Source organism: Xyrauchen texanus, chromosome 20 (genome assembly GCF_025860055.1).
Source record: "Xyrauchen texanus isolate HMW12.3.18 chromosome 20, RBS_HiC_50CHRs, whole genome shotgun sequence".
NCBI classification, from domain to species: domain Eukaryota; kingdom Metazoa; phylum Chordata; class Actinopteri; order Cypriniformes; family Catostomidae; genus Xyrauchen; species Xyrauchen texanus.
The window spans coordinates 38391272-38418310 of record NC_068295.1 but is presented as its reverse complement, the minus strand read 5'-3'; the positions used below and the strand labels follow the sequence as shown (position 1 = coordinate 38418310).

Here is a 27039-nt window from a genome sequence, read left to right as displayed (position 1 = left end):
AGGTTCCTACGAGCCCCTTAAGGGACCAGGTCGTGAGCCTGCAAACAAGCTGCGCCGGGAGGAGGCAGACCCAGCCTTCTCTTTGCTGTGTCCGGTACGTGCTTTGCGTATCTATTTGGACCGCACGCAGAGCTCTAGATGTTCTGAGCAGCTCTTTGTCTGCTTCGGCGGACGGCGGAAAGGGAACGCCGTCTCCAAACAGAGGTTAGCTCACTGGGTCGTTGATGCTATTTCCTTAGCTTATCACACCCAGGCCGTGCCCGCCCCCTTGCGGGTTCGAGCACACCCTAAGAGAAGTGTGGCATCCTCGTGGGCACTGGCCTATGGCACCTCCTTAGCAGACATCTGCAGAGCAGCGGGCTGGGCAACACCCAATACCTTTGCCAGATTTTACAATATCAGGGTTGAGTCGGTCTCATCCTGTGTTTTGTCAGGTCCGAGCCGGTAGAACTCGTTAACGAGCAATTTGCGGCCAAACCCACTACGAGTCACGGGTGCTCTGTACTGGGGTCAGGCTCCACGGGCTTAGTTCCCTTTTCAGGCAAACTCCCGTAATATATTTCCCGTGGTAAAGTCTCCCTGTCGGCGGACCCACGTTTCCCTTGGGCAGCCCCGCTGGCCCGGTCGCTGTGCTTGTAGAGTCCCCCCTCATTAGGCTGGACCTACCACCGCGCCATTTCCCACGTACGGCTTCACAACCCTCGTGGTGTATTTGCCACATGTTACCTCCCCTTAGACTGGGCAGGATGTGGCCTCCGCAGGGTCTTTTCCCCCTGAAAGAATAGGACCGGGAAAGACCACCTTCCCCGATACGTTTCATAGCTTTAAGATTCTTCACGTCCTATGTGAGAGACATAGTGAGAGAAAAGGTGCGGCTGCTCGGCTTGCTCTCATGCTAGTCATGTAGGGGAACCTAAGGTCTGTATGTGACACCTCTTTGGGGGCATTGGGGAGGGCTACATGCAGTCGACACAGTTGCCTCTAGCACGCAGTAGCCTGCTTGCACCTGTCTCGACAGTTCACGTAACACGGTTAGTGCGTGGCGTTTTTAGATGGGACCCCTTGTGTCACTTCATTCGACACAACTTTGAATGAGTGACAGAAGGGAACATCATGGTTACTGTTGTAACCTCCATTCCCCCGAGGGAAGGAACGAGACTTTGTGTCCCTCCTGCCACAGAACTAGACCTACCACTGTAAACAGCCATACCTTATTTTCGGCTCCTCATTGCAAAATCCTTACTGGCACTCGCTGCCCTACATCCCTTTATACCCGTATGTCCGGGGCGGGGCGGGGCATGCAAATTCTGTCTGCCAACTTGACATTGGCCTTTTTTCAGGTTCAGAGGTACGTTTGGCGTCCCAGGAAGACCCCTTGAGTCACTTCATTCGACACAACATCTCGTTCCTTCCCTCGGGGAATGGAGGTTACAACAGTAACCATGATGTTTTGAATTGATTCATTGAAACAAACTGATTTGAACTGATTCACAAAAATGAATCGAACTTACCATTTTGCTATATATATATATATTTATATTGTTAATTGTAAGTTCATGATACCTAATACATTATAGGGATAGTTCACCCAAAAATGAAAATGCACAAAAAAACAAAAACAAAACAAAAAACACACAAACTAAGGTTTTTAGAAGAATAATTAAGCTCCGTTTTTACATACAGTGCAAGTAAATGGTGACCAGAACTTTGAATGACCAAAAAGCATATAAAGAGAGCATAAAATGAATCCACAAGACTCCAGTGGTTTAATCCACATCTTCTGAAGTGATATGATAAGTTTTGTTGAGAAACAGGTCAATATTTAATAAGTGTCTTACTATAAATGCTTCTTCCTGCCCAGTAGGTGCACAAGGAATGCTAATCGCCAAAAACAAAAGATGAAGAATGTGAAAGTGTAGATTTAGAGTAAAAACGGACTTAAATATTGTTCTGTTTCCCCCCCACAACTATCATATTGCATCTGACGATATGGATTTAACCACTGGAGTCAAATGTCTTTTATGATGCTTTTATATGCTTTTTGGAGCTTCAAAGTTCTGGCCTCCATTCACTTGCATTTTATGGACCTACAGCGCTAAGATGTTCTTCTAAAACTCTTTGTTTGTGTTCTGCTGAAGAAAGAAAGTCATACACATCTGATAAGGCATGAGGGTGAGTAAATGATAAGAACATTTTCATTTTGGGGGAACTATCCCTTTAAAGTAATGTTAACAAATGGAATCATATTGTAAATTGATACCTTAATATTTGATATATCACCCATCACTGGTTGTAATGCACATATTCGAGAAACAAATGTGTCAAATGTGTCAGCCTCAAACAATTCAGGTTTTCTATATCTTTGAACAGGACATCGTCACCAAAATGTTACATGTAGACCCTCACCAGCGGCTGACAGCACCTCTGGTTCTCAGACATCCCTGGATAGTCAACTGTGATCAGTTATCTCAGAGCCAGCTCATCAGACAGGATGTGCAACTGGTGAAGGTATCACCCCATCTATGTATAACTCCATATAGGATGATCCTACTGTATGATCGGTGTATGTTGTTTGATATGAAATAGGTAGTGATCATTGGATTTTTTTTAATGTATTTTTTATAATAAAAAAACACAGAAACAATAACACAGATTGAAAAAAGTATGCGTTGATAAGCTCAAAAGGGAAAAAGCTATTTTCTGTTGCCAAATCCTCTATAGAGAGTCCAATATCTTCATCTTGTGTTTACCTGTAAAATTGCAACTTCGAGCAGATTTATCCGTGAATGGTGTGCATTAAGTATTTAAATAATAATAATAATAATAATAATAATAATAATAATAATAATAATGGAATAATAATAATTAAATCGTTATCCAGCAATCACAAACAGCTGGAAAAGTCATGGAAATTGATTAGCAACCCTGAATACTGTCAATGTAAAGTCAAAGACAGACCACTGTCATTTTGGTCAGTGAAACATGAACAAAAAATTACTAAGTAGAATAAACAGAACACCATGTCACAGATTTTAGAGGAATAGATTTATAATGCCTTGTTGATTGACAGGGAAATATCTTTACATCAAATAATTTGTCTTCTGCATGACAATACTATAGACAACATGGAGCCTTTCTTCATAAAAGTTTGAAATTGTCACCTCACATTTCCAAGTAGCACTATGCTTTGACACTTTATTATTCATGATATATTTAACCAATCTATGACATCACTTCCTAGGGGGCGATGGCTGCCACATACTCCGCTTTAAACCGATCACCTCAGGCCCCAAAACTGGAGCCAGTCCTGTCTTCCTCTCTGGCTCAAAGGAGAGGAATGAAGAGACTTACCTCCACTCGTCTATAGCACTCTGACCAGATACAGAGGCATCAACATCTTTAAGACATTTCCAGTGTCTAGGCTTTGGACAGGGCACAGACGGCCACCAAAGCATCTGGGGCAGAGTGGAAAAATCAGACTGACCGCAGTGTCGGAGCAATCTCCAAAGAGTGGCAAATGATCTCCCAAGTGTCTCATGAAGCCCAGATGCAAACATCACAGCTGTCAGGACTCCAAAACAGGCGGTTGTGGCTCAGCACTTGTGTATCATTATGGAAAGGTTTTCATTTTTAATGGTGGACAGCAAAGATCATGGTTATCGTTCCCAAACTGTGAGCAGTCGGTTGGAAATCCAGTCTTTTGAACAAGCATGCCATGTACGTTATGTATTGTTATGAGAAACTAATGGTTGTACATATTTTTAGTGTGTTAATGAAAGCACAAGGAACATCTTTTTATGTTATTTATTTTATTGTTTACTTTTTTCATGTCCCAGTTTCATGTTTTATGTTGTATAATGCTGAGACTTCACGTTGATTACTGTTTATGTTGGGAATACTTTTACAAAAACAGCTGTTTTTAATTCTAATGTTTGTTTCTAATTTCATTCATCTTCAGTATTTGGACCAAATTGGTTGATTTATTTATTTGTCTTTGATTTCTTTTTTGAATATGCATGATTACGTTCTGTATATTTCTATCTGACTACCTATTTATTGATTTATTTATTTATATGTTTATTGAAAATTTCGAGTACATTTTATTTATATGATTATTATTTTTAAGTGACCTTTATGCATAAACATAAAACCCAAACAAGTGCCACACCTTTGCACTAAGCGACTTCAGAATATAAGCCTAAGCATGTATTTTCCCATTCCTGGAAATGTAAAGAATTTGTAGATATAGTTTGAACTAGACCACTACATTGTAGCTAACATGCATATTATGTGTAGTCTTTAGATTAACATTCTGGAAAACACATGACATGTCATCATCTACTACACTTCGAGGTAACTTTGACCAATATTCTAAAAAAAATGTCAGTTTAAAGTAACAACTATGTGCTTTAATTCATGCCAATGCAATAATAAAAAAAAATGCAGAGATGCTAGGAAATTTGTTCTCACATAATGAACTCCATTTGAGGATATTTAGAAATCCCATTTGCATGCAGTCATACAATATTTGTAGCAGCTTCTGAAACAGTTTAATGATAGCAGTGCATATACATTTTTGTATGATAAAATGGAGACAGTTCAATACTTTTGAATGAAAATGATCAACCTTTTCCAAATAATGAACCTGCTTTAAGCAGAAAAACAGACGAACACGTCGTCTCTTGCTTGTGTGGCTTGTTTTTTACATGTAAAAATACACCCTCACCAGTGCTTTAGGGATAGTGCACCCAAAAAGTGCACTCATCATTTACTCACCCTCATGCCATCCCAGATATGTATGACTTTCTCTCTTCTGCACAACACAAACAAAGATTTTTTTAAGAATATCTCAGATTTGTAGCTTTATACATTGCTAGTGAATGGTGATCAGAACTCCAAAAATAAAAAAAAAGGCTGCATATAAATAATCCATATGTCTACAGTGGTTTAATCCATGTCTTTTGAAGAGATATGATAGGTGTGGGTGAGAAACAGATCAATATTTAAGTCATTTTTTTTATTATAAATCTACACTTTCCAATCAAACAGAAACTTTTGTTTCTGGCCATTTTCATTTTCGTGCATATCGCCACCTACTGGACAGGGAGGAGAATTTATAGTAAAAAAAGGACTTAAATATTGATCTGTTTCTCATCCACACCTATCATATCACCTCTGAATATATAGATTAAACCACTGGAGTCTTATGGATAACTTTTATGATGCCTTTATCTCCTTTTTTGAGCTTCAAAGTTTTGGTCACCATTCACTTGCACTGTATGGACCTACGGAGCTGAGCTATTCTTCTAAAAATATTTGTTGTGTTCAGCAGAAGAAACAAAATCATACACATCTAGGATGCCATTAGGTTGTGTAACTGATTTGACCATTTTAATTTTTGGATGAACTATATATTTGAGTGAATCTGGTTTATGTCAGTACATCAGTTCTTCTAGCTAAACTAAGCAGTTCATGCTGTACACCAGTCACTACCAACTTGTACAGTGATGCCAAACAGAAATATTATTAGGACCCATCCATGCTAGAAAAGGCTGTAGTTGTATGCTCTAGGTTGGCTTGCATACCAAATGTTTATAAATAAACAGCATTGGTTAAAATCTTAATAACTTGTCTTAACATTCTGACGTGTAGTAAAGCCTATATAATCTAAATACATTTTATTGGCTATATCTTCTCTGCTGACACTCAGGGGTCAAAGGAAATATAAGTAGAATAGACAAATAATTTTATAAATAAATAAATAAAAAGCTATCAAAAGGTTATGTCCTTTTGATAGCCTTTTGACATTTGAACAGATTTAACATTTGGATAAATACAAAAACTACTTTGTGAGCATTATGCTATATGTTAGGCTATTTTGAGGTTTTATTTATTGTAAAAAAATTTAAAAAAAATCATCCCAATGATTTTCTTATTCAAATATAACAGGGCCAAGGATAGGCTACGTTCAAAATGTAGGACAATGTTTTACATTTTCTCCTAAAGTCCCTTTCTAAATTTAAATGGCAAACTGTATACGGGATTTTTAAAGAGAAAGAACAAAATGAGCCTTTTCTGAGTAAAAATTTATGTTTTCACATAGGAAATATATGTTTATACAAATATGTTTAATATTTGGTGTGATTCGACTGAACTAACAAACTGTACAGAACTGGAAACAATTACCCAAATTCTTGGTCTAATTTTAAAAAGATTATTTCTTCAAAATGACTGTAATAGAATAAGTGTCTGGCAATGTGTTTGTGTACTGGGCCGAAATTGCGCACTCGTTCACTCTTTCACTATTCCCTACACTGAATACTGTGAACACTGTGATAGAATCTCCGAATGCCTGTGTGGCTCACGTTTTCCAGCAGGTCCCGCCTTCCTTATCGTGATTGGCTAACCATTTTAACGTCAGTCTTCGATTGGGCGGTTAAGTAGTCAGTCATATCCTGTCCAACCATAGTAAATAGCGTTGAGTCCAAGGGCGGGGCTTGTTGGAGTGCTATGGGTGGGAAGAAGTTACGGCGAAGGCTGACTTAAGTCAGTGCTGATTTTCGAGGAAGTGTCCGAGCATTTTAAATAAACACATATTTGAACTAACGAGCAACGATGGACAAGTTGCGTCGTGTATTAAGTGGTCGAGAAGAGAATGAAGAATTGGGGCTTACAGCACAGGTATAAAGAGCAAGTGTGTTTTATTTGCTGTGCGTCTTTAACGGACAGGCCACATAAGTACTTTCGGTCAGACTGTTGATGTTTAATGCTGATAATGCTTCATTTCCGTTGTAACACTTACAAAAAAGTACTGTGGCTGCACATTGGTACAGTGATGGTGTCAAATGGTCATTCTGTTGTACTTTGGTATATGCCATGGTACTGTATAATAATCATATTCATTTCCATGGTATTTACATGCGACTTCTCCAATGTCCTTCATAGAGTCGTATGAAACTACCATCATTGCAATATCTTAACCCTTGTGCCACCTTCGAGACATTTTGTCTTTTTCATTTTTGTTTTTTCGATCATTTTGGTGTTAATGCCAACGGCATAAAGGTGTAGATTTTGGGGGGAATTTTGATATTTTAACCTCAGTTCCTATAATACATCTATAATAAAAACTGTGTACACAAAATAGTTACACTCAGGATCTTAAGGAAAAAAATGTTCCCATTGAAACCCATTAAATCTGCATTATTTGATCCCAGTGCCATTAAAGCATAAAATCATGAATTATATGATATTCTGCTTTTATTCCGGAGCCCTGGCGTTAAAAAAAATTTAATAATAGTTTTGATATTTTTCACCCGATAGCGCAATTTTTCTCATGTTTAGCCCGTGGAGCATATACATGCTTTTTCGTATTTTCTGTTTGCTGTATTATACAACACTGCAGGCCAATTTAATAAATAATGCAGCTAAACTTGTGTGGGTGTGTTGGTATGAATGTCAGAGTGTGTTTTGTTTGTGTGTGTGTGTGTGTGTGTGTGTGTGTGTGTGTGTGTGTGTGTGTGTGTGTGTGTGTGTGTGTGTAAAAAACAGCAATTGCATTATATAATCAAACTGACATTTAAAGGGTCCAAAAATGAATGAATATTTGGTAGTTATGATCAGGACTGATGTTGGTTAAAATTTCTTTACTCAAAATGGAAAATAATATTAATATATACTATTCTTATGGAAGTTTTTGTCCTCTAAGAACCTCTGTATAAGGTTTTTAAATTGATGCACAAGGTTTAAAACATGGTATTACCATAGTACAATGTGTAAAAGAAATCATGGCAATGCCATGGTACTTTAATATATGCCATTGTAATAACCATATTCTAATGCCATGGTATTACCATCATTTTAGTATCCAATATTACGTTATTACCATGACACCGTGTAAAAAATATATACCATGGTTCTTTGATAGATACAATTTTCCTGAATGATTACCATACTTATTTACCATGGTTTTTAAATGACATTTAAGAATACTTGGGTATTAAAAAAAGCATGGTACTGTATAGGGATGGGCATTGTTGGTCAAATTGTCTACTGGAGTACTTGTGGCAATGACTTGTACACACCTGTAAACATGTCTGACAAACGTCTTTGACTGCTGCATTGCATCTAGTTGTTCCAGTGTATCGTCTATTCATTTTTATAGGCTGTTGTAAAATATTCTGTTACAAAATGTACAAAAGTTTGCATAATCAAAATATAATACATCATATTTTGTCATTATGTGAAGGTTCGCTGCCCAACTCAGTCACATGAGAGTCACAAGAATGTGCACAACGCGTGTCTGTTTGTTTTTCCTTCAGGTTAACGTAGTAATCTTCGTAAGTGCGCACCAGTTTTTTTAGTGACTGTCTGAACTATTTTCAAATCGCTTTCAGTTTTAAAGACGCTGCATTCTGGTCCATTTAGCTGCGTGCGCTCTGTCTAGCTGTTTGAAACACTTGCCTGCTGTATATGTTGAGTCCACTGCCACACTTTCCTGGTGTGTGTGTGTGTGTGTGTGTGTGTCCAGTGTTTGGGAGTAATGGAATACATGTAACGGGATTACGTATTTAAAATACAAAATATAAGTAACTGTATTCCACTATAGTTACAATTTAAATAATTGGTAATTAGAATACAGTTACATTCAAAAAGTATTTTGATTACTGAAGAGATTACTTTGCATTTTATTGTCATTTGTTTCATTTAATATTTAGTCCTTTCAGATGGAAAACATTTATACATATAAATGATGCAATCCAAAGTGCATTTGAACAGCGGTGAAACACTTTCTTATGATGTGTTACATTCATACGAGCAGACAGAGAAGTACGTTTGGAGCAGAAGAAATAGAAAGAAACCTTGTGTAAATTGTTAGCTTTATGCTAAGCTAAAATGCTATTTCTAGCCATTTTACATGCACATGATACCAGACACAGTCATATTTTTTATCAAGAAAATTCACGTTGGATCATAATTTCTTTTTTTTTAGTAAGACCTTTGATATTAGACAAAAATGTTATTCTTGAAAAAAATTCTTAAAACAAGATCGATTTGATTTATCTTGTTTTAGAAACAACACTGCATAAGATATTTGAGTTTTTCAGAGAACGTATTTTTAACGTGTATTTTGTCTGTCTGTACTGAATGAGTTTTTATAGTCAAAACAAGTGAAAAAATCTACCAGTGCTAAAGAAGTAATCCAAAGTATTTAGAATATGTTACTGACCTTGAGTAATCTAATGCAATATGTTACAAATTGCGTTTTACTGCATGTAATCTGTAGTGGAATACATTTCAAAAGTAGCTTGAATTTTAATTAAGTTAAAAGTCATCATGCATGATCCCCATCGATCATCATGATGATCGATCACTGCTGCCACATCCGAGTACTCATGCCCATCCCTAGTACTGTATAACCATGGTCCCATGTCCACAAATTATGGTATAAAAGTCAAGATATAGAGATTACAGTCTAGTGTTGCTTTGTTTTGGATTATACTGAACTGTATCTGCCAATGATTTTGATGTGATAATGATATTTGCTACATTGCTGATTTTACATGCTTCCTAAGGGAAAGGATCATGTGAGGTAAGGTCATGACCTCTGGATGTTGTTTGGTTTCTGCAAACCAATCTGTTCTTGGGATTTAAACTGTGTAGCAGACACTTTAAGTTGTTTTGTACCTTTAAAAGCTACTTGATATAGTGGGTTTTATATATATAGGAAATATGAGGAATCAAATTTTCCTTGATTTTTTGAGATAAAGAGTTCATTGCACTATTAAAACATACTGTAAATTCCAAAACTCAAAACATCCTCCCCAGTAAAAAAAATTAAAATAATTTATTGTTTATTGAAACAAAAAATGGGCAATTTAATTTAGCTTTTTGGGATTTTACATTTCCTTTAGTGTGTAATATAGCTGTTTGTGCATGTAAAAGATCTGCAAAGTAATAAAGCACTTCTAAAGTTACTCTCTCCACAGAAAACACTGCTCCTGAACAGGTTTACTTATAATTACAAGCTGTAATGTTATGGTCACTATCCACAGTAGTCCACGGTAGGCATGGGCTGGTTACCGGTTTCAAGGTATACCGCGGTTTGAAAAAGTCACTGTTTCAAAACCACAAAAACGTTCCATTATATCGTTCCTGCAGTACGAGCTGTTTTATTTAATGTCTCGTCAAAAACTGAAAATGCAGGAATCCCTCAAGTTTTGTGCAGCGTAGAGAGTAACACGACCTCTCCCCTCTGGTTGGTGTAAGCAGTCAGTCACCTGTGTGAAGGATGGCCGAAGGAGGTGAACCCCTGGAACTTTTTCCCAGGTCGAAAAAGACAAAATCTGCCTTATGGGAGTTTTTTGGGTACCAAAAACATTCAGACAGCCACAGCTTGGAGTATGAAAGATATCAAACTTGTAAGAAGTCTGCTTAAGAAGCTTCACTTTATTTAGTTGACCAGCTACTGGAAAGCTTGTTTCTAAAACAACCAGACCAATTTAACTGTTACACTTGTGTAAAATCGCCATGCAACAACTGCTTTATGCAGCACAATGAGTTAGTAGCTAACAGCTAGCAGTCTTGTTATTGTTTATTGTTTTGTGTCGTGTTTAAAATTATGTCACAGCAGTAGAGGTGGCGCAACTATGAAGATCAGCCTATAATCCCACCCATGTTGAGGCGGCACTAAACTGCAGTGGAAAAGCAAGCTCAGAAAAGTCAAATGAGCAGAGTCGAGTCGAACCGTAACATGCGGTGGAAAAGGGCCTTTTGAAACCTGTTATGAGCACATCACTGGCATACTGAATGAAAAGGAGGAAGATGATGCCCTAACAAAATTAATGAAAAGGTAATGATGGATGATCTGCAACACAGTTACACCTCTGAGAATGTCAATAAGGTGATTGACATTGCTTGCTTCATTGATCCCAGATTCAATGGCAACTTTTCTCAAAACAAGGATGACACCATCAGGTTCAATGTAGAGGAAGCTGTGAACCTGGCAGAAATGACATCACTGCCACCTCAAGAATGACCTGCCTCCACTGCTGATCAAGAGAAAGGAAGCAGCACTTCCACCATCACTGTCCCTTCTGCTGCTACAAAGAAGAAAAACAAATCTCTTGCTGAAAAAATTACATCAGAAAAACAACAAAGGTTCAAAGAAGGAGAAGATGCCCCTTAAAAGAAAGAGTGACAATGGAGGATAAATTGCATTTGTCTCTGCCTCACATATCCTCTGATTCTGTGACCCACTGGCATGGTGGAAGGGTAATGCTCAAGAGTTACCTCTCCTTGGCAACGTAGCAAGAATATTTCTATCCCAGCCACCAGTGTGCCCCTCAGGGAGGGTGTTCAATTCTAGTGGGCACATCCTCGAACCTCACCGCTCCAAATTTAATCCAGGAAAGGTGAACATGCTCACATTCCTGCATCATAACTTGGACTGAAAGAGAAATTTGTAGAAAGTGTGCATGCCTCCAAAAAAAATTTTGAGCTGCAGGTTTAGGCTCACTTAATGTCAGGAGGCAATCAGGCTCACTCACATCCACAACACAAAGATCACACTCACCCGAATACTAATCACCTGCACCTGTCATCAATCCAGCAATCCAGCAATCACCAGCACTATTTAAGAGCACAACTCACCTCCAGTCTCTGTCAAACCTTGAACGAGGAAATATCCACTAACCTGCTCTCTGTGCTTTTCAGACGATTGTTCCTGAGACTATTCCAGTCTGTTTCCTCAGTACACCCTTGTGTTACTTACCTGTTTTCCCTCGTCCAGAGACTCCTCCATCTCCCTGGTGTTCATACTCCGCGTCCTTTGGATTGTGATACTTACCACACTCAAGCCTGCCGTTATCTGCAAGAGAAAAGACGGTCATTCATCAGTATTATACTCACAGCGCCCGTTGATGCATCTGAACTTCCCTACTGTCCTACGAAAGCTTCATTAAAAGTTATTCTGAATCCTTCTAACCTTGTTGTCCTAGTGTGTATCCTGACACTTAAGTGACTGCATTTATTTAAATTAATTTAAATTCAATTATTTAATTTATTTAATTATTTAACCTGACATACATGTTGAATACTGTTCTAAATATTCTATATGTTGCTTAAAAATAAAATATATTGTGTTCAGTAGGAAAAAGTTGTTGTTTTTTTACCCAGATATTTAAAAATAAAAAATTTAGGACTGTAATCGCAATAACACGATACCGTGAAACTGTGATATTTTTGCTTGTTAACATACCATCAATATCTCATACCGGCCCATGCCTAGTCCACGGCTAACTTGCTCACTAACTATACCCCCCTGTAATGTCCAACTGGGAGTAAGCCTCTGTTCTCCATTCATATCTCTGGTGACAAAAGTTCAGCTACAGCCATTCCAGCAATCTATGAAAAACTTAGATGCACTACGTGCCTTTTACTTGACGCTTTGTTAGGTTCACAATAATCAACAGTGTACTTGATGTATTGGTCCCGAGTTACACTACCATTGTTACTGTGATGTAGAGAAATGACACAGTTATAACAACACATCTGAAATGTTAGAGAGCTACAAACCAAAAACTTACTTCTGTGAAACGTCCTGCACAAGTCATGCTTGCGAAACTTTCATTATCGGACTCGGGCTCGAACTGGTACGGCAAAACCTACTCCATTGTTACCGCAGTTACAATAGCTCAGGAAGCCTCGGGTTATGGTAAGAGGCGTTGCATTTCCGTCACATGCTCTTAAGCGGTTGACCAATCACAACAGATTCGGCCAGCTGACTAATCAAAGCAGACTTGGCTTTTCGGAAAGGGGGGCTATAAAAAGACAGGAGCTATAACAGAGTGTTTCAGACAGAGGGTGAAAAGAGGTCCTGCAGCAATGTACAGTATGAGAAAAATAACATTAAACAAATTTTGAACATTAAAGCATGTAAACCTATTCTAGTAATCCCCCAAATAAAATTATGAACCTGTAAATTAGCATAATATGGGCTATTTAAGGGTCAGATCAGAAAAGGTTAAGAGTGAAATGATCAGAAAAATTTTTTTGGTTCACTCTGTCACACACACACACACACACACACACACACACACACACACACACACACTCACAAACACAAAATTATAATAACCTCAGGGGACAGTAAAGTATAAAAGAAGTAAAAGTAATATTGTATAATATAACCCCTTTAAATGATATACAGTCAGTTGTAATAAGACTGAGGGAATGCCCTGGTGTGTTCATTTTAATTGGCTTTTAATTCATATTTATTTGTATCTAAGTACTGGCAATGCAGGTATTAATAAGAGTTTAGGTTAGGACAACACATTAGATTTGCATGATCATCATTTACATGGAAAAGCAAGAACATTAGTACATTTTCTTCCTGTCTTGTTCAACCTGTGGATCTGTGCATTTAACCATTAATTGTGTTTCTAATGGATCATAAGCAGACGTCAGCATGCTCAGTTATGATCTCTTGGTCATTGTTCGTGGGGCATCATGGATCATGTGATATTCTGTGATTCTTCTCTTTAGGTCCTGGACGGCGCAAGCCTCAGTTTCGGCACACGGGTTAAGTGGTTCTTCATATGTTTTGCAGCAGGGATCCTCTGCTCAATACTTGTGAGTTAATTTCTTCTGTCGACTGGAACACACATATGTAAGCCATGTTGGTATTCAAGGCCTTTGATAAATGAACAACAAACATTTTTGCCTTCCTATTAAAGGAACAGTTTTAGAATTTTGTCATAATTTGCTCATTCTAACCCTGTATGATTTTATTTCTGCTGTGAAGCACAAAGTGGGATGTTTGGCATTGAAAGTAGATGGTGATTTATACTGCCAAGCTCCAAAAAAAAATTCAAACATCATCAGAATATCATAAAAGTAGTCAATACAGCTCATCCACTGCAAATCCCAATATAATAAGTTTGTGTGAGGAACAGTCTGTAATTGAAGTCTTTATTCATTGATAATTCTTTCCTCTGCCTAGGCTTCCAAATCCCGTTGCGCATTGTGCAAGGTTTGGCCAATGCTATTGATTCTTACATGTGACGTGACTGATCGCGAAGTGGCAAGTTTGAATATCTATGCCTGCAGATCATAAGATTTGAGAACTATGGCAGAGGGGAAGATTATCAGGGGAAAATTTGTTAAATTTCAGTCGGAAAGCTACATTGAAAAGCATATTAAGTTGACTTTACTCAAATGATTAAGAAGCAAAATGAAGTGAATGAATTAAAAAAAGAAATTCAAACTGGTTTTGGACAAAACAAGGGTGAGTAAATAATGAAAGAATTTTCATTTTTGGGTGCACTGTCCTTTAAAGATCTGTATGGCAAGTGTATGACTGAATACTATTGCCATAATAAATGGCCACATCAACTGATCAGACAATGTTTTTCAAAAACATGTGTCTTATTTTAATATAGTCAAAAAAATAGTCAAGATGCATGTTAATAGAGTCGAATTTCTGCTTCATCTGGCAAGACTTCTGTATTCCTGAAAGCATGGGAATAATCAGCAAAGAACTGAGAAGTTATGAGTTGGACTCTTTGGCATGATCAACACTCTGTTTCTATTGGTACCCTGTTAATCTTTCTGCCACTTATACCAACTGCTTTCAGTTGGTTTGTGGTTAGCCCATGATAGTGATGAGAACGCTTCACTGATAACTGTCACAACAGTATCCATAAACGCTGTGTGCCCTATGTACAGTGCAAATTGATTGAGCAATCCTTTTAAAGTTTTAAACTAATTTGCAGGAATAGAGTTTAGAATGTAATGCTTTCTTTCAAGTCCTCCAGACAGTAGGTGTGCAACACCACAAGGTGGCAGAAGTGTTTAGCATGTTCACATACTAAGCCTAAAATTGAGAGTAGTTAAATCAAAATTAATTTATTTCCATTAGAAGCTGTTTTGTGTGTGTCACACATATAGCTTCACAGAAATATAAAAAAAAATTGACTGACATGCCACAATATGTCCTCTGAAACAGGGAACAGCACTCCTCTTCTTGCCAAAAACTGGAATAAAGCTGTTTGCCGTATTCTACACCCTAGGAAACATTGCAGCACTTTCAAGGTTAGTGTAATAGATGCTTGGAAATAATTTTTTGGTAGCATGTTCGTTGATATATATATACGTAGTGTATCCATGATTGGTGAGTAATTCCTTGCTTTGTCCATATCAGCTATAACAACTGCACTGTTTTAATGATCGCAATCTCCACTGGCCCCAAGTATCCCACATTTATCCTACAATGAGCACGGACTTCAGGAATTTTGTATTACATTTTCATGTTTCTGTTACATATGAAGGCAGGATTGCATAGAGAAGCTGACAAGATTACTGTTAAATCATGCTTTCGATTTGGTTTTACAACTTTGTGCTGTGTAAATGCACATGATCAAATGATTAGATTTGTAACACCTTTTTCTAGTGTTCCTCCTAGTTTGAAAGGACAAACCTCTCTCGTGCCAAGTGCTTTTAAGTATTTCCCTGGCTTCAATTGACGTGCATTGTCTTTTCATTAGAGTTTAGATGTTTGCTTGTTCTCCTCCTCTTACAGTGTTTTTGGGTTGCCATGGGACAAGATGTGTTCCCAAAGACTAGAACAGGTCTGTCTGGTTCTCTGAAGTCGCTGGCAGACCGAACAGTCTTCGTAATCAATACAGTATTTGAAGTGGATGATTGCAGATTCTCGCCACTGTCATTTTTTAATCAGTTGATGATTCATTTCTCCAGGAAGAATACTTATGTAGGTGTCAACTTATGTTACCTGCAGGGAAGATGATACATTAAAGAAACTGGGTCTTCTTGCGTGACCTGCCCCATAGTTACTGCTTGAGAAAGGATAGTAGCCAAATGAATCCTGCTGCTCATAGTCCTCTGTGTGGCCTCCACACTATACAGTACCACTGTCCGCACAGTGTAAACCACTTTACGTCAACTTGTGGTTTAAGAATTAAGTTAAGCTCAATCGACAGCATTTGTGGTCTAATGTAGATTTACAAAAAAGTTTATTTCGACTCGTCAGTAAATCTGATTTACAGTGAAGCACTTAGAATGGAAGTGTATGAGGGCCAATCCGTAAACGTTAAAATACTCCCTATTTCAAAAGTATAGCCACAAGCATATACAATGTGTGTTGACGTGAGTTTAGTGTCATAAAATCGCTTGCTAATCTTTTCTGTGTAAAGTTATATCCAATTATACAACTTCGTTTTTGATGATGACATAACACAACGTAAACCATAAACCCAAAAACAAACATAAACACGATGACATAAACTATACATCTAAAATAATACACAAGTTTTAACAGAAGAAATATCATTTTATAAAATTACAATTTGCATTGTGATATTATTTTCATGACAGTTAAGCACAAATTGTCATTACCATAATGCAAAACGGTCACGTTCTCATTATTTAATTTTTAAAAATATGATTTACTCATTTACTTGCACTTCTTTGTGGACAAGATGTATTACAGTAATGAGAATGAAAGCGTTTTAATGAGAATCAGTTTCTCACCAAATTGTCATTAAAGTAATGCAAAACAAAATAAATAATATATTATTTAAATTTAAAAGTATTTATACATCATGGTAGCGTTTGTTGTATTGAATTAAACCAATTTTACTAAAAGGTGATTGGAAATGTGATTATTTAAATTTTCTTTATGCAAATCATAAGTTCTTATTTTTTGCTTTTGATTTTGGTGTGAAATATAACGGACATAATGTTAAAAAGCTAAAAATCCTGACGCCGGCCAGTGTATCAAGGAGCTCTTGTCGGTCAACTATTTCCAGTCATGATGCAGGAACCAGGAAGAGGCCTAGTTAGTAATCAGGGCAGTGAGATGGAAAATGTCCTAGAAGAATTCCCCTGGCACTCTCCCAGACTGCACCTCTGCATATCCGAGGACTACTCTTCACTTTGAAGCTCATACCACTGTGAAAAAACAACAAAAAAAACATTCAAAGTGCCATTCAGCTACCATGGTACAGAATTAATCAGGTTTTATCAGTAACCAGACCGTGTGCTTAATCACAGATCTGTCCAGACAGCGCAATAGAGGTTAAGTCTTTAGAGTAACGAGTTATGCTCGGGACAAACGTGCTGTCTGGGTTACCTGTTTTAAATAAAACCATCAGTTCTGGTAATGGTTATGGTTTGGAAACCTACTGACCTTGATACATTAGAAGGTATCAGGAAACCTCATTAAAAGGTCATAACCCAGACTGAAGTGAAAGTGGATTTATTTCAATTACCACAAGAATGGTTTAAAGTGAAGGTCTGCACAGAGACTAAGATGCTCAAGTTCAAATGTTCAAGTTTGTAAGACAAAAAACCCCCACATATACCATGTTAATGTAGACATGTAGACAATGACAACGCAGCACAGGGCAAGTGACAGTTCCATCAGTTGGCCCGAACTCTCTTGCACATGCCCTGGGCCATCGGGCCATCCTTATTGTTGAGCCCTATACAGAGGAAGTTAGCAAGCCTCTTTCTTTCTTCAGAATATTAAACCTTTGCTTGAAAACATCAGATTATGGCTGCCCTTTCTTGGGACAGAGGATGACATCATGGCTGCCTCATGCATTAGTGTTTGTGTGATCTAATAAATGTCCTGGTGAAGGTTGCTTGAGTAATGCAGGGTAGATGGGTTCACCCCTCCCCCAGATCTGAACGCAGTACATTTACTCTCAGTGAGTCTGCGGTCCGTCTGCGGCATTGTGATTCCGGAATTATGCTAATTGGGATCTTTGATGTGTTCCTGTCACTCAAAGGAAAATCAATAGAATTGTAGGTTTTGGAAGGACATATCAAAAACAATGAACTACTACAAGGGGCTGGGCGATATATCGAAAATTCATAATACATTTGCAGTGATTTTGCAGGTATTATAAAATTATCAGCGGAGTGTATAGTCATGCACTTCACTTGCCCATTAAGTTTCCTAAAGATTTTTAAATTAATTTAGAATGATTAATTACCTATAGAGACTTTAGTTTCTTTACAGTAATTTTGCAGTTTTTCCTTATGAGTTTGAGAGTTTCAGACAGAGTTGTTTTAATAGTGTTGCAGTTGGTAATTTCCATGAATTGGTTCATTCTGTCCATTTTGTTGAATTGATTCAATATTCTGATTTCATTATTTGTTTGCAAATTGACTTAGAAGACCTTGTGTAGCATTTCATGATAATTGTTTTGTTAAAATATATGAAGGTAAATATTGCAGTTTTTTAATGCATTGTTATATTGTTGCTTATAAATGAAAATCATTAAATATCTTAAAATAAAAAGAATTCTTCCTGGTGTTCATTTAGTGAGAAACGGTTTGAAATACATGCTTTGAATTTAAACTAGATATACATGGCAATAGTGTCTGTTTAGTCAAAATTATGATTTCTCTGATTGAAAAAAGAAATTCAAAGCATATACCTACTGTACATATCAAGATATACACTGGTTGTCAAAAGTTTGGAATAATGTACAGATTTTGCGCTTATGAAACGAAACTGGTATTTATTTACCAAAGTGGCATTCAACTGATGTATAGTCAGGACATTAATAATGAGAAAAATTACTATTACAATTGGAAAACAAAATGTCAGCAATTCTTGATCTACTTCAAAGAGTTCTCATAAAAAAAATCCTCCACATGCAGCAATGACAGCTTTGCAGATCCTTGGCGTTCTAACTGTCAGGTTGTCACTTCCTGTAGCACTTGCCATCTTGTCGGGCATTTCTCAAGCACCTCACACTCTAGCTGATCCCACAAAAGCTCAATGGGGTTAAGATCCATAACACTCTTTTACAATTATCTGTTGTCCAATGTCTGTGTTTCTTTGCACACTCTAACCTTTTCTTTTTGTTTTTCTGTTTCAAAAGTGGCTTTTTCTTTGCAATTCTTCCCATAAGACCTGCACCCCCGAGTCTTCCCTTTACTGTTGTACATGAAACTGGTGTTGTGCGGGTAGAATGCAATGAAGCTGTCAGCTGAGGACATGTGAGGTGTTTATTTCTCAAACTAGAGACTCTGATGTACTTATACTCTTGTTTAGTTGTACATCTGGCCTTCCACATCTCATTTTGTCCTTGTTGGAGCCAGTTGTCCTTTGTCTTTGAAGACTATAGTTACATCTTTGTGTGAAATCTTCATTTTCTTTTCTTTTTTTTGGCAATTTCAAGCATTGCATAGCCTTTATTGCACAAAACAAGGATTGACTGACGAGTTTCAAGAGAAAACCTAGACGGTTTCTTTTTTTGCCATTTTTGACCTAATATTGACCTTAAGACATGACAGTCTTTTGCATACTGTGACAACTCAAAAACAAAACAAACACAAAGACAAGGTTAAGCTTTATTTAAAAAATCAAATAGCTTTCAACTGTGTTTGATATAATGGCAAGAGATTTTCTAGTACAAAATTAGTAATTTAGCATGATTACTCAAGGATAAGCTGTTGGAGTGATGACTGCTGTCTAGATTTGATAAAAAATTACTTTTTCTCAAATAGTGATGGTGCTGTTTTTTACATCAGTAATGTCCTGACTATACTTTGTGATCAGTTGAATGCCACTTTGGTGAATTAAAGTACCAATTTCCTTCTGAAACAGCAAAATCTGTACATTATTCAAAACTTTTGGTTTGGAATATACAAACACCGTGTAAATCAGATATTGTCAAAAGACTGAAAAATATCGAGATTAGAGGTTGTCCGATGGTTGATTTTGACGATACAGATCACTAAAGCCCAATTCGGACATAATTCGTTTTATATGGGTACACAGGGTTATGTAAAAATTACCAGAGCTTCTCAGTAATCCCGGGCAAATAGGTCATATCAGTCATTTTCCAGACTTTTTCCAGACTGTACATTCCCATGCCAGTAAAAATTGCAGCGTGTTTTACATACTACATAACGGCTTGTAAAAAATAACCCCTGGTAATAATAATCCAGCGTTAATGTTAATAAAAAGCCAGTAAATCTGCACTTTCCAGCTCTTGAGCCCTGTAAAAATATAGCTGTTTCTTAAGTTCTCCGAGTTTCTGAAGTGGATTTTGGTCAAAAGAAGACACCAGAAAACGATGCGCTTCACATCTTGATAACACTGGATGTTGTGTTTGTACTGATGCGTGTTTTTGTCAAGCTTTTTATTCTGTCAAGTGTTTATGCATGTAAAAGAGAAATGAGCAGTTTTTTTTTTTGTTTGGTTAGAAAAATCTGATGGAAAACAAGCATGTATGTTTTTTTTTTTAATTATTATTTCCTTTTTAATTACTATTACTATTATTTAAGTACTGACAAACTTTCTCCCAAATTCCAAATTCCAAATTAGAATATTGTCAATTACAGCATTTATTTGCAGAAAATGACAACTGATCAAAATAACAATAAATATAGTGTTTTCAGACCTTGAATAATGCAAAGAAAACAAGTTCAATTTCATTTTTAAACAACATAATACTAATGTTTTAAATTGGGAAGAATTCAGAAATCAATATTTGGTGGAAGAACCCTGATTTTTCAATCACAGCTTTCATGCGTCTGGGCATGCTCTCTACCAGTCTTTCACATTGCTGTTGGGTGACTTTATGCCACTCCTTGTAAAAAAAAATGTAAGCAGCTCGGCTTTGTTTGATGGCTTGTGGCCTTCCATCTTCCTCTTGATCACATTCCAGAGGTTTTCAATGAGGTTCATGTCTGGAGATTTGGCTGGCCATGACAGGGTCTTGATCCGGTGGCTATTATTTTCTTATCATTGATGAACGGCTTTTTTAACTTCAGCCCTGCACCTAGAAGTCCTTTCAAACCGTTCTCGCCGTACTTTTCACCCAAGCTGCCATTTGCCATTCTTTTGCAGATCACTAGATGTCATCCTATGGTTGTTGAGTGACATTCGAATGAGTTGGCGGTCATCCTGTTCAGTGGAGTGTCATTTTCGCCCTCCCTAGCGCCGGTCTCTAGCGTTGTTGATAACCCAAAACCCCCAATGTCTGCTGCTTGACCTTGTCCTTATGAAACACTGTCTTTGAAATTTTAAGGATGGACGCAACCTGACACTCACTGTATCCCTCGGCCAGTAAAGCCAGAATTGAACCCTTTTTCTCACTGAAAATTTTTGGAATGGCCTTGATTCTTGATATGAAGTTGGAGACATGTTGTAATTACAAAAAGTGACTATCGGCACTGATTAATCGGTCTATCACTAATTGAGATATCATTTTTGAAACTATATTGCCCAGTCTTACTACTCACACCAGAATGGTGTCACTACATTTTTGTACATAAGTTTCGCAAACATATTACAATTCTTTCATGTTTGTTACCTGTTAACCTCTTAAGCTCTGGGACCCAGTACCAGGTCTGGAAATGCATAATTGACAGGTCCGTGTGGAAACTGTGACTGTCATAATTGGTACCATTTGAAAGCTTAGAACCTCTAATTTTCACCTATGTCCATCACTTTTGCATGTATTTTAATATAAAGTAACATATTAAGGCTTAATTACTTTCTACCTTTATACATGTTGAAGGCAGAAATAAAAAAATACATCAGAGTTTAAGAGGTCCACCCATTTAGCAGCTTTGGTGTAACTGTGTGATGGATACATATGTGGCCCTCCCTATGATCATACCTTATTCTGTGTCTCTGTTCCCTACAGCACCTGTTTCCTGATGGGGCCACTCAAACAGCTGAAGCGCATGTTTGAGCCCACCAGACTCATAGCCACCATTCTGATGCTGGTAAGTAACAGCCTCTGTCCCATCACACTGCATCAGCTCTGGAGAGCTCTTGAGAAAAGGCAATTTAACCTCAAAGCACATCCTGTTATTCGCTGTCACGTTTTTCAATGGCTGATGCTAATATCCAAAGAGCGGGGTGGCCAATGGCTAGTTTAATGGCAGTCTATAAATAATATTTATGATGACAACAAAAAAGAGAAAACATTTGTTATCAGTTGACAAGGCTGCCCTTGCAAAAAATGGTTTATTGGAAAGAAAGCGGCAGATAATATGCAGTAAATCTGCAGCAAACAAAATTATTTGCCAAAAATTAATGAGAAGTACACAGAATTGCTGGAATCAAGCTTTTCCTGCAAAATATTTATCTAAAATTTGCTCTTAACAGAATTTTTTTTTTATTATACATTGACTTGGCTGCTCTTGCAAACATGGTCAAGAAATTGAAAAAAATCAGCTGACATTTGACAGCTGATACACCACATTTACTTCTCTGCTGTTTAGCTGTCTCATCAGCCATTGAAGATCACAAATCACACATGTAGGCTAGCAGGGCACAAGGAATGCTTCAGTCTTTTGCAGTCACAAATCTGGCAGGTCTTAAGGGGACTACGAGGCATTAAGAGATTCAAAGGGCTGCTGTAGTAATCCAGAGACATCACAGCAGCTCTGTACAACACTTTTCCCTTTAATCAATTTCTGTTCACACTCGCTCAAACACAGCACAATACCAGTCTACCAAAACCAGACTATCATATTAATTGTTACATGTTTTTGCAGCCCAATCGGGCTGCATTTACATTTTTTTTTCCAACATATTATTATTTAAAAAAAGAAAAGAAAGAAAAATATTAGAAAATGTAAACATTAACTTGAAATAGGAATTGTAAGAACTTTAACGATTCCGGTTCTGATTCCGATTCCTCTCAACTATTTTGGCTTTTTAACGGTTCCTGTAACAATTCTTTTAGTAATTTTTTAATAAGAAATGTAATTCTTATTCAGCAGCCTGTTTAAATGATGAAATCATTCAATATTTTAACAGAGCAGATTCTTGGAAATAGTTTACACAGATTACACAGACATAGAGTTGCAAGAAAATGTATGTGAACCTTTTGGAATTACCTGCATTTACGTATAAAATTGTCTTTGAATCTGGTTTGATCTTCATGTAAGTTACAATAATGAACAAACAAAAATTACACTTTGCTACAATGTAAAGTGGTGAGTGTACAGCTTGTATAACAGTGTAAATTTGCTGTCCCCTCAAAATAACTCAACACACAGCCATTAATGTCTAAACTGCTGGCAACAAAAGTGAGTACACCCCTAAGTGAAAATGTCCAAATTGGGCCCAATTAGCCATTTTCCCTCCCCGGTGTCATGTGACTCGATAGTGTTACAAGGTCTCAGGTGTGAATGGGGAGCAGGTGTGTTAAATTTGGTGTCATCACTCTCACACTCCCTCATACTGGTCACTGGAAGTTCAACATGGCACCTCATGGCAAAGAACTCTCTGAGGATCTGAAAAAAATATTGTTGCTCTACATAAAGATGGCCTAGGCTATAAGAAGATTGCCAAGACCCCTGACACTGAGCTGCAGCATGGTGGCTAAGACCATACAGCGGTTTAACAGGACAGGTTCCACTCAGAACAGGCCTCGCCATGGTAAACCAAAGAAGTTGAGTGCATGTGCTCGGCGTCATATCCAGAGGTTGTCTTTGGGAAATAGACATATGAGTGCTGCCAGCATTGCTGCAGAGGTTGAAGGGGTGGGGGGTCAGCTTGTCTGTGCTCAGACCATACACCGCACACTGCATCAAATTGGTCTGCATGGCTGTCGTCCCAGAAGGAAGCCTCTTCTAAAGATGTTGCACAAGAAAGCCCGCAAACAGTTTGCTGAAGACAAGCAGACTAAGGACATGGATTACTGGAACCATGTCCTGTGGTCTGATGAGACCAAGATAAACTTATTTGGTTCAGATGGTGTCAAGCATGTGTGGTGGCAACAAGGTGAGGAGTACAAAGACAAATGTGTCTTGCCTACAGTCAAGCATGGTGGTGGGAGTGTCATGGTCTGGGGCTGCATGAGTGCTGCCGGCACTGAGGAGCTACAGTTCATTGAGGGAACCATGAATGCCAACATGTACTCTGACATACTGAAGCAGAGCATGATCCCCTCCCTTCGGAGACTGGGCTGCAGGGCAGTATTCCAGCATGATAACGACCACAAACACACCTCCAAGATGACCACTGCCTTGCTAAAGAAGCTGAGGGTGAAGGTGATGGACTGGCCAAGCATGTATCCAGACCTAAACCCTATTAAGGATCTGTGGGGCATCCTCAAACGGAATGTGGAGGAGCACAAGGTCTCTAACATCCACCAGCTCCGTGATGTCGTCATGGAGGAGTGGAAGAAGACTCCAGTGGCAACCTGTGAAGCTCTGGTGAACTCTATGCCAAAGAGGGTTAAAGCAGTGCTGGAAAATAATGGTGGCCACACAAAATATTGACACTTTGGGACCCATTTGGACATTTTCACTTAGGGGCGTACTCACTTTTGTTGCCAGCAGTTTAGACATTAATGGCTGTGTGTTGAGTTATTTTGAGGGGACAGCAAATTTACACTGTTATACAAGCTGTACACTCACTATACATTGCAGCAAAGTGTCATTTCTTCAGTGTTGTCACATGAAAAGATATAATCAAATATTTACAAAACTTTGAGGTGTGTGTGTGTGTGTGTGTGTGTGTGTGTGTGTGTGTGTGTGTGTGTGTGTGTGTGTGTGTGTGTGTTTTGGAGTGTTTCTAAAGAGTGATACTTACAGTAGATGCATTTTTATGGTTGCAATTCCCAATAAATGGACGTTACTAAGTGCTTAACACTAGATCAGTGCTATTTACTTTGGATTATCTCCAACTTCCGATCACTCCTCCATTTAAATATGAAAATAATAATGTGTGTTTGAGTCATTTAACAAATATTGTTAAACTCACCGGCTGTTAGTGGGTGCATTGTTTCTGCATACAATTTAATACAAGCATTATCATCTATTTATCTTTGCCTCATTGGTATTTGGTCTCTAATCCTGTGTGTGCATATTCCCCTCCAGCTGTTCCTTGTGTTGACGTTATGTGCAGTGTTTTGGGTAAGCTTCCACAACAGGTTTATTGCATTTTCTTTTTTTGACAATCAGGTTACTCAGAAAATTTATATTACTCTTATTTTTCTTTGTTTCCCTGCAGTGGAACAAAAAAGGTCTGGCAATCATCTTCTGCATTTTGCAATTCTTTTCATTGACATGGTAGGTGATAGACATCTTTCATTCATTGTATTATTGTTTGAATCAAACCTTGTAAGCTGTTATTGCTGCCTTTTTGTAAGAGATTATTGTATTCACAAATATACAGAAATGATACTTTATACTTTTTAAATACACTGATTAGTGATAGTCAGGGTTGGGGAGTAACAAATACATGTATTTAAATTATTTATCAGTGTTTGCTAAGACAAGCATCAATGTTACTTACTATTGCTTATACTTGAGGAAAAGAAACTTTAATTAATCCCACGATCAGATTTACAATTTTCACATGGTAGAAGATAAAATATCTGAAAAATCCCATAGACTTACAAGGGAGGAACCCAATCCATATCTATAGGCCATAATTTAATAGAGACCACATAGCAACACCAAAACAACCTCCCAGAACACCCTAGCAACACCTTGGCAATCACCCAGAACACCTTAGCAACCTCACAGCAACACCTTAGCAACCACATTGCAAAGCTGTAGCAACCACCAAACAACACCCTCACAACCACCCAGAACAAACTACCTACCTCCATAGCAACACCTTAGCAACCATCCTACCAACCTCATAGAACCACACTAGCAACTACATAGCAACCATCCAGCAATGCCCTAACTACCTAGAACACACTAGCAACCACATAGCAACACACTAGCAACCACCCAGCAATGCCCTAACAACCACCCAAATCACCATAGCAGCCGCATAGTAACACACTAGCAACCACCTAGCAATGCCCAAACAACCATCTAGAACATCCTAGCAACCACTTAGCAACCCCTGCTAACCACCCAAAACACCATAGCAATTGCACAGCACTGCCCTAACAACCATCTATAATACCCTAGTAACCACATAGAAACAGTTTAGCAACCATAAAGAACAACCTATAAGCCTCATAGCAACAACTTTGCAACCACACTAGCAACCACATAGCAAAGCTCTAGCAACCACCCAGCAATGCCCTAACAACCACCCAGACAACCATAGCAGCAGCATAGCAACACGTTAACAACCACCAGCAATCCACTTACAACCTAGAACACCCTAGCAACCACATAGCAATACCTTAGTAACCTCTCAGAACACCCTAGCAACCTAATAGCAACACTATATTAACCACCCTGAATGCCCTAGCAATTGCATAGCAATGCCCTTACAACCACACAGAACACCCTAGTAACTGCATAGCAACACTTTAGCAACCACCCAGAACACCCTAGCAACACTTTAGCAACCACCCAGCAATCCCCTAACAACCACCCAAATCACCATAGCAGTTGCATAGCTACACCCTAGCAACATCTTAGCAACCACCTAGCAACACCAGAACAACCACCCAAATCAGCATAGTAGCACCCTAGCAACATCATGGCAACACCTTAGCAACCAATCTAGCATACACACAGCAAAGCTCTAGCAACCACCCAGATCACCATAGCAACTGCATAGCAACCACCCTAGCAACAACTTTGCAACCACCCTAGCATACACATAGCAAAGCATTAGCAACCACATAGCAATACCTTATTAACCTCCCAGGACACCATAGCAACCACCCAGATCACCCTAGCAATCGCATAACAACACCCTAACAACCACCCAGAACACCTTAGCAACCACATATTAACCCCTTAGCCACCACCCAGAACACCCTAGCAACCTCATAGCAACACATTAGCAACCAAATAGCAATACTCTAGCAACCTCCCAGATCACCATAGCAACACCTTAGCAACCATCCTAGCATACACAGAGCAAAGCTCTAGCAACCACCCAGCAACACCCTAACAACCACCCAGATCACCACAGCAACACCCTAGCAACCTGTTAGCAAAACCCTAGCAAACACATAGCAAAGCTCTAGCAACTACCCAGCAACACCCTAACCACCTAAAACTCTAGCAACCACATAGCAACATTAAAATCCACCCAGCAAAGCCTTAACAACCACC

The 27039-nt window shown here is 38.2% G+C and overlaps 2 protein-coding genes across 2 annotated transcripts in view; both read left to right on the top strand.

Annotated features, from left to right (window-relative positions):
* LOC127661064 (ribosomal protein S6 kinase alpha-2) overlaps positions 1-4786 on the top strand; it is a 96449-nt gene extending 91663 nt beyond the window's left edge. Inside the window, exons 20-21 of the mRNA XM_052151621.1 lie at positions 2371-2508; positions 3242-4786. Of these exons, the coding sequence (XP_052007581.1) occupies positions 2371-2508; positions 3242-3367 (264 nt within the window). The 3' untranslated portion in view covers positions 3368-4786. The remainder of the gene's footprint in view (positions 1-2370; positions 2509-3241) is intronic.
* Positions 4787-6515: 1729 nt separating this feature from the next.
* sft2d1 (SFT2 domain containing 1) overlaps positions 6516-27039 on the top strand; it is a 31059-nt gene continuing 10535 nt past the window's right edge. The window contains exons 1-6 of the mRNA XM_052151429.1: positions 6516-6681; positions 13543-13629; positions 15005-15090; positions 21690-21771; positions 24883-24918; positions 25016-25074. Of these exons, the coding sequence (XP_052007389.1) occupies positions 6616-6681; positions 13543-13629; positions 15005-15090; positions 21690-21771; positions 24883-24918; positions 25016-25074 (416 nt within the window). The 5' untranslated portion in view covers positions 6516-6615. The remainder of the gene's footprint in view (positions 6682-13542; positions 13630-15004; positions 15091-21689; positions 21772-24882; positions 24919-25015; positions 25075-27039) is intronic.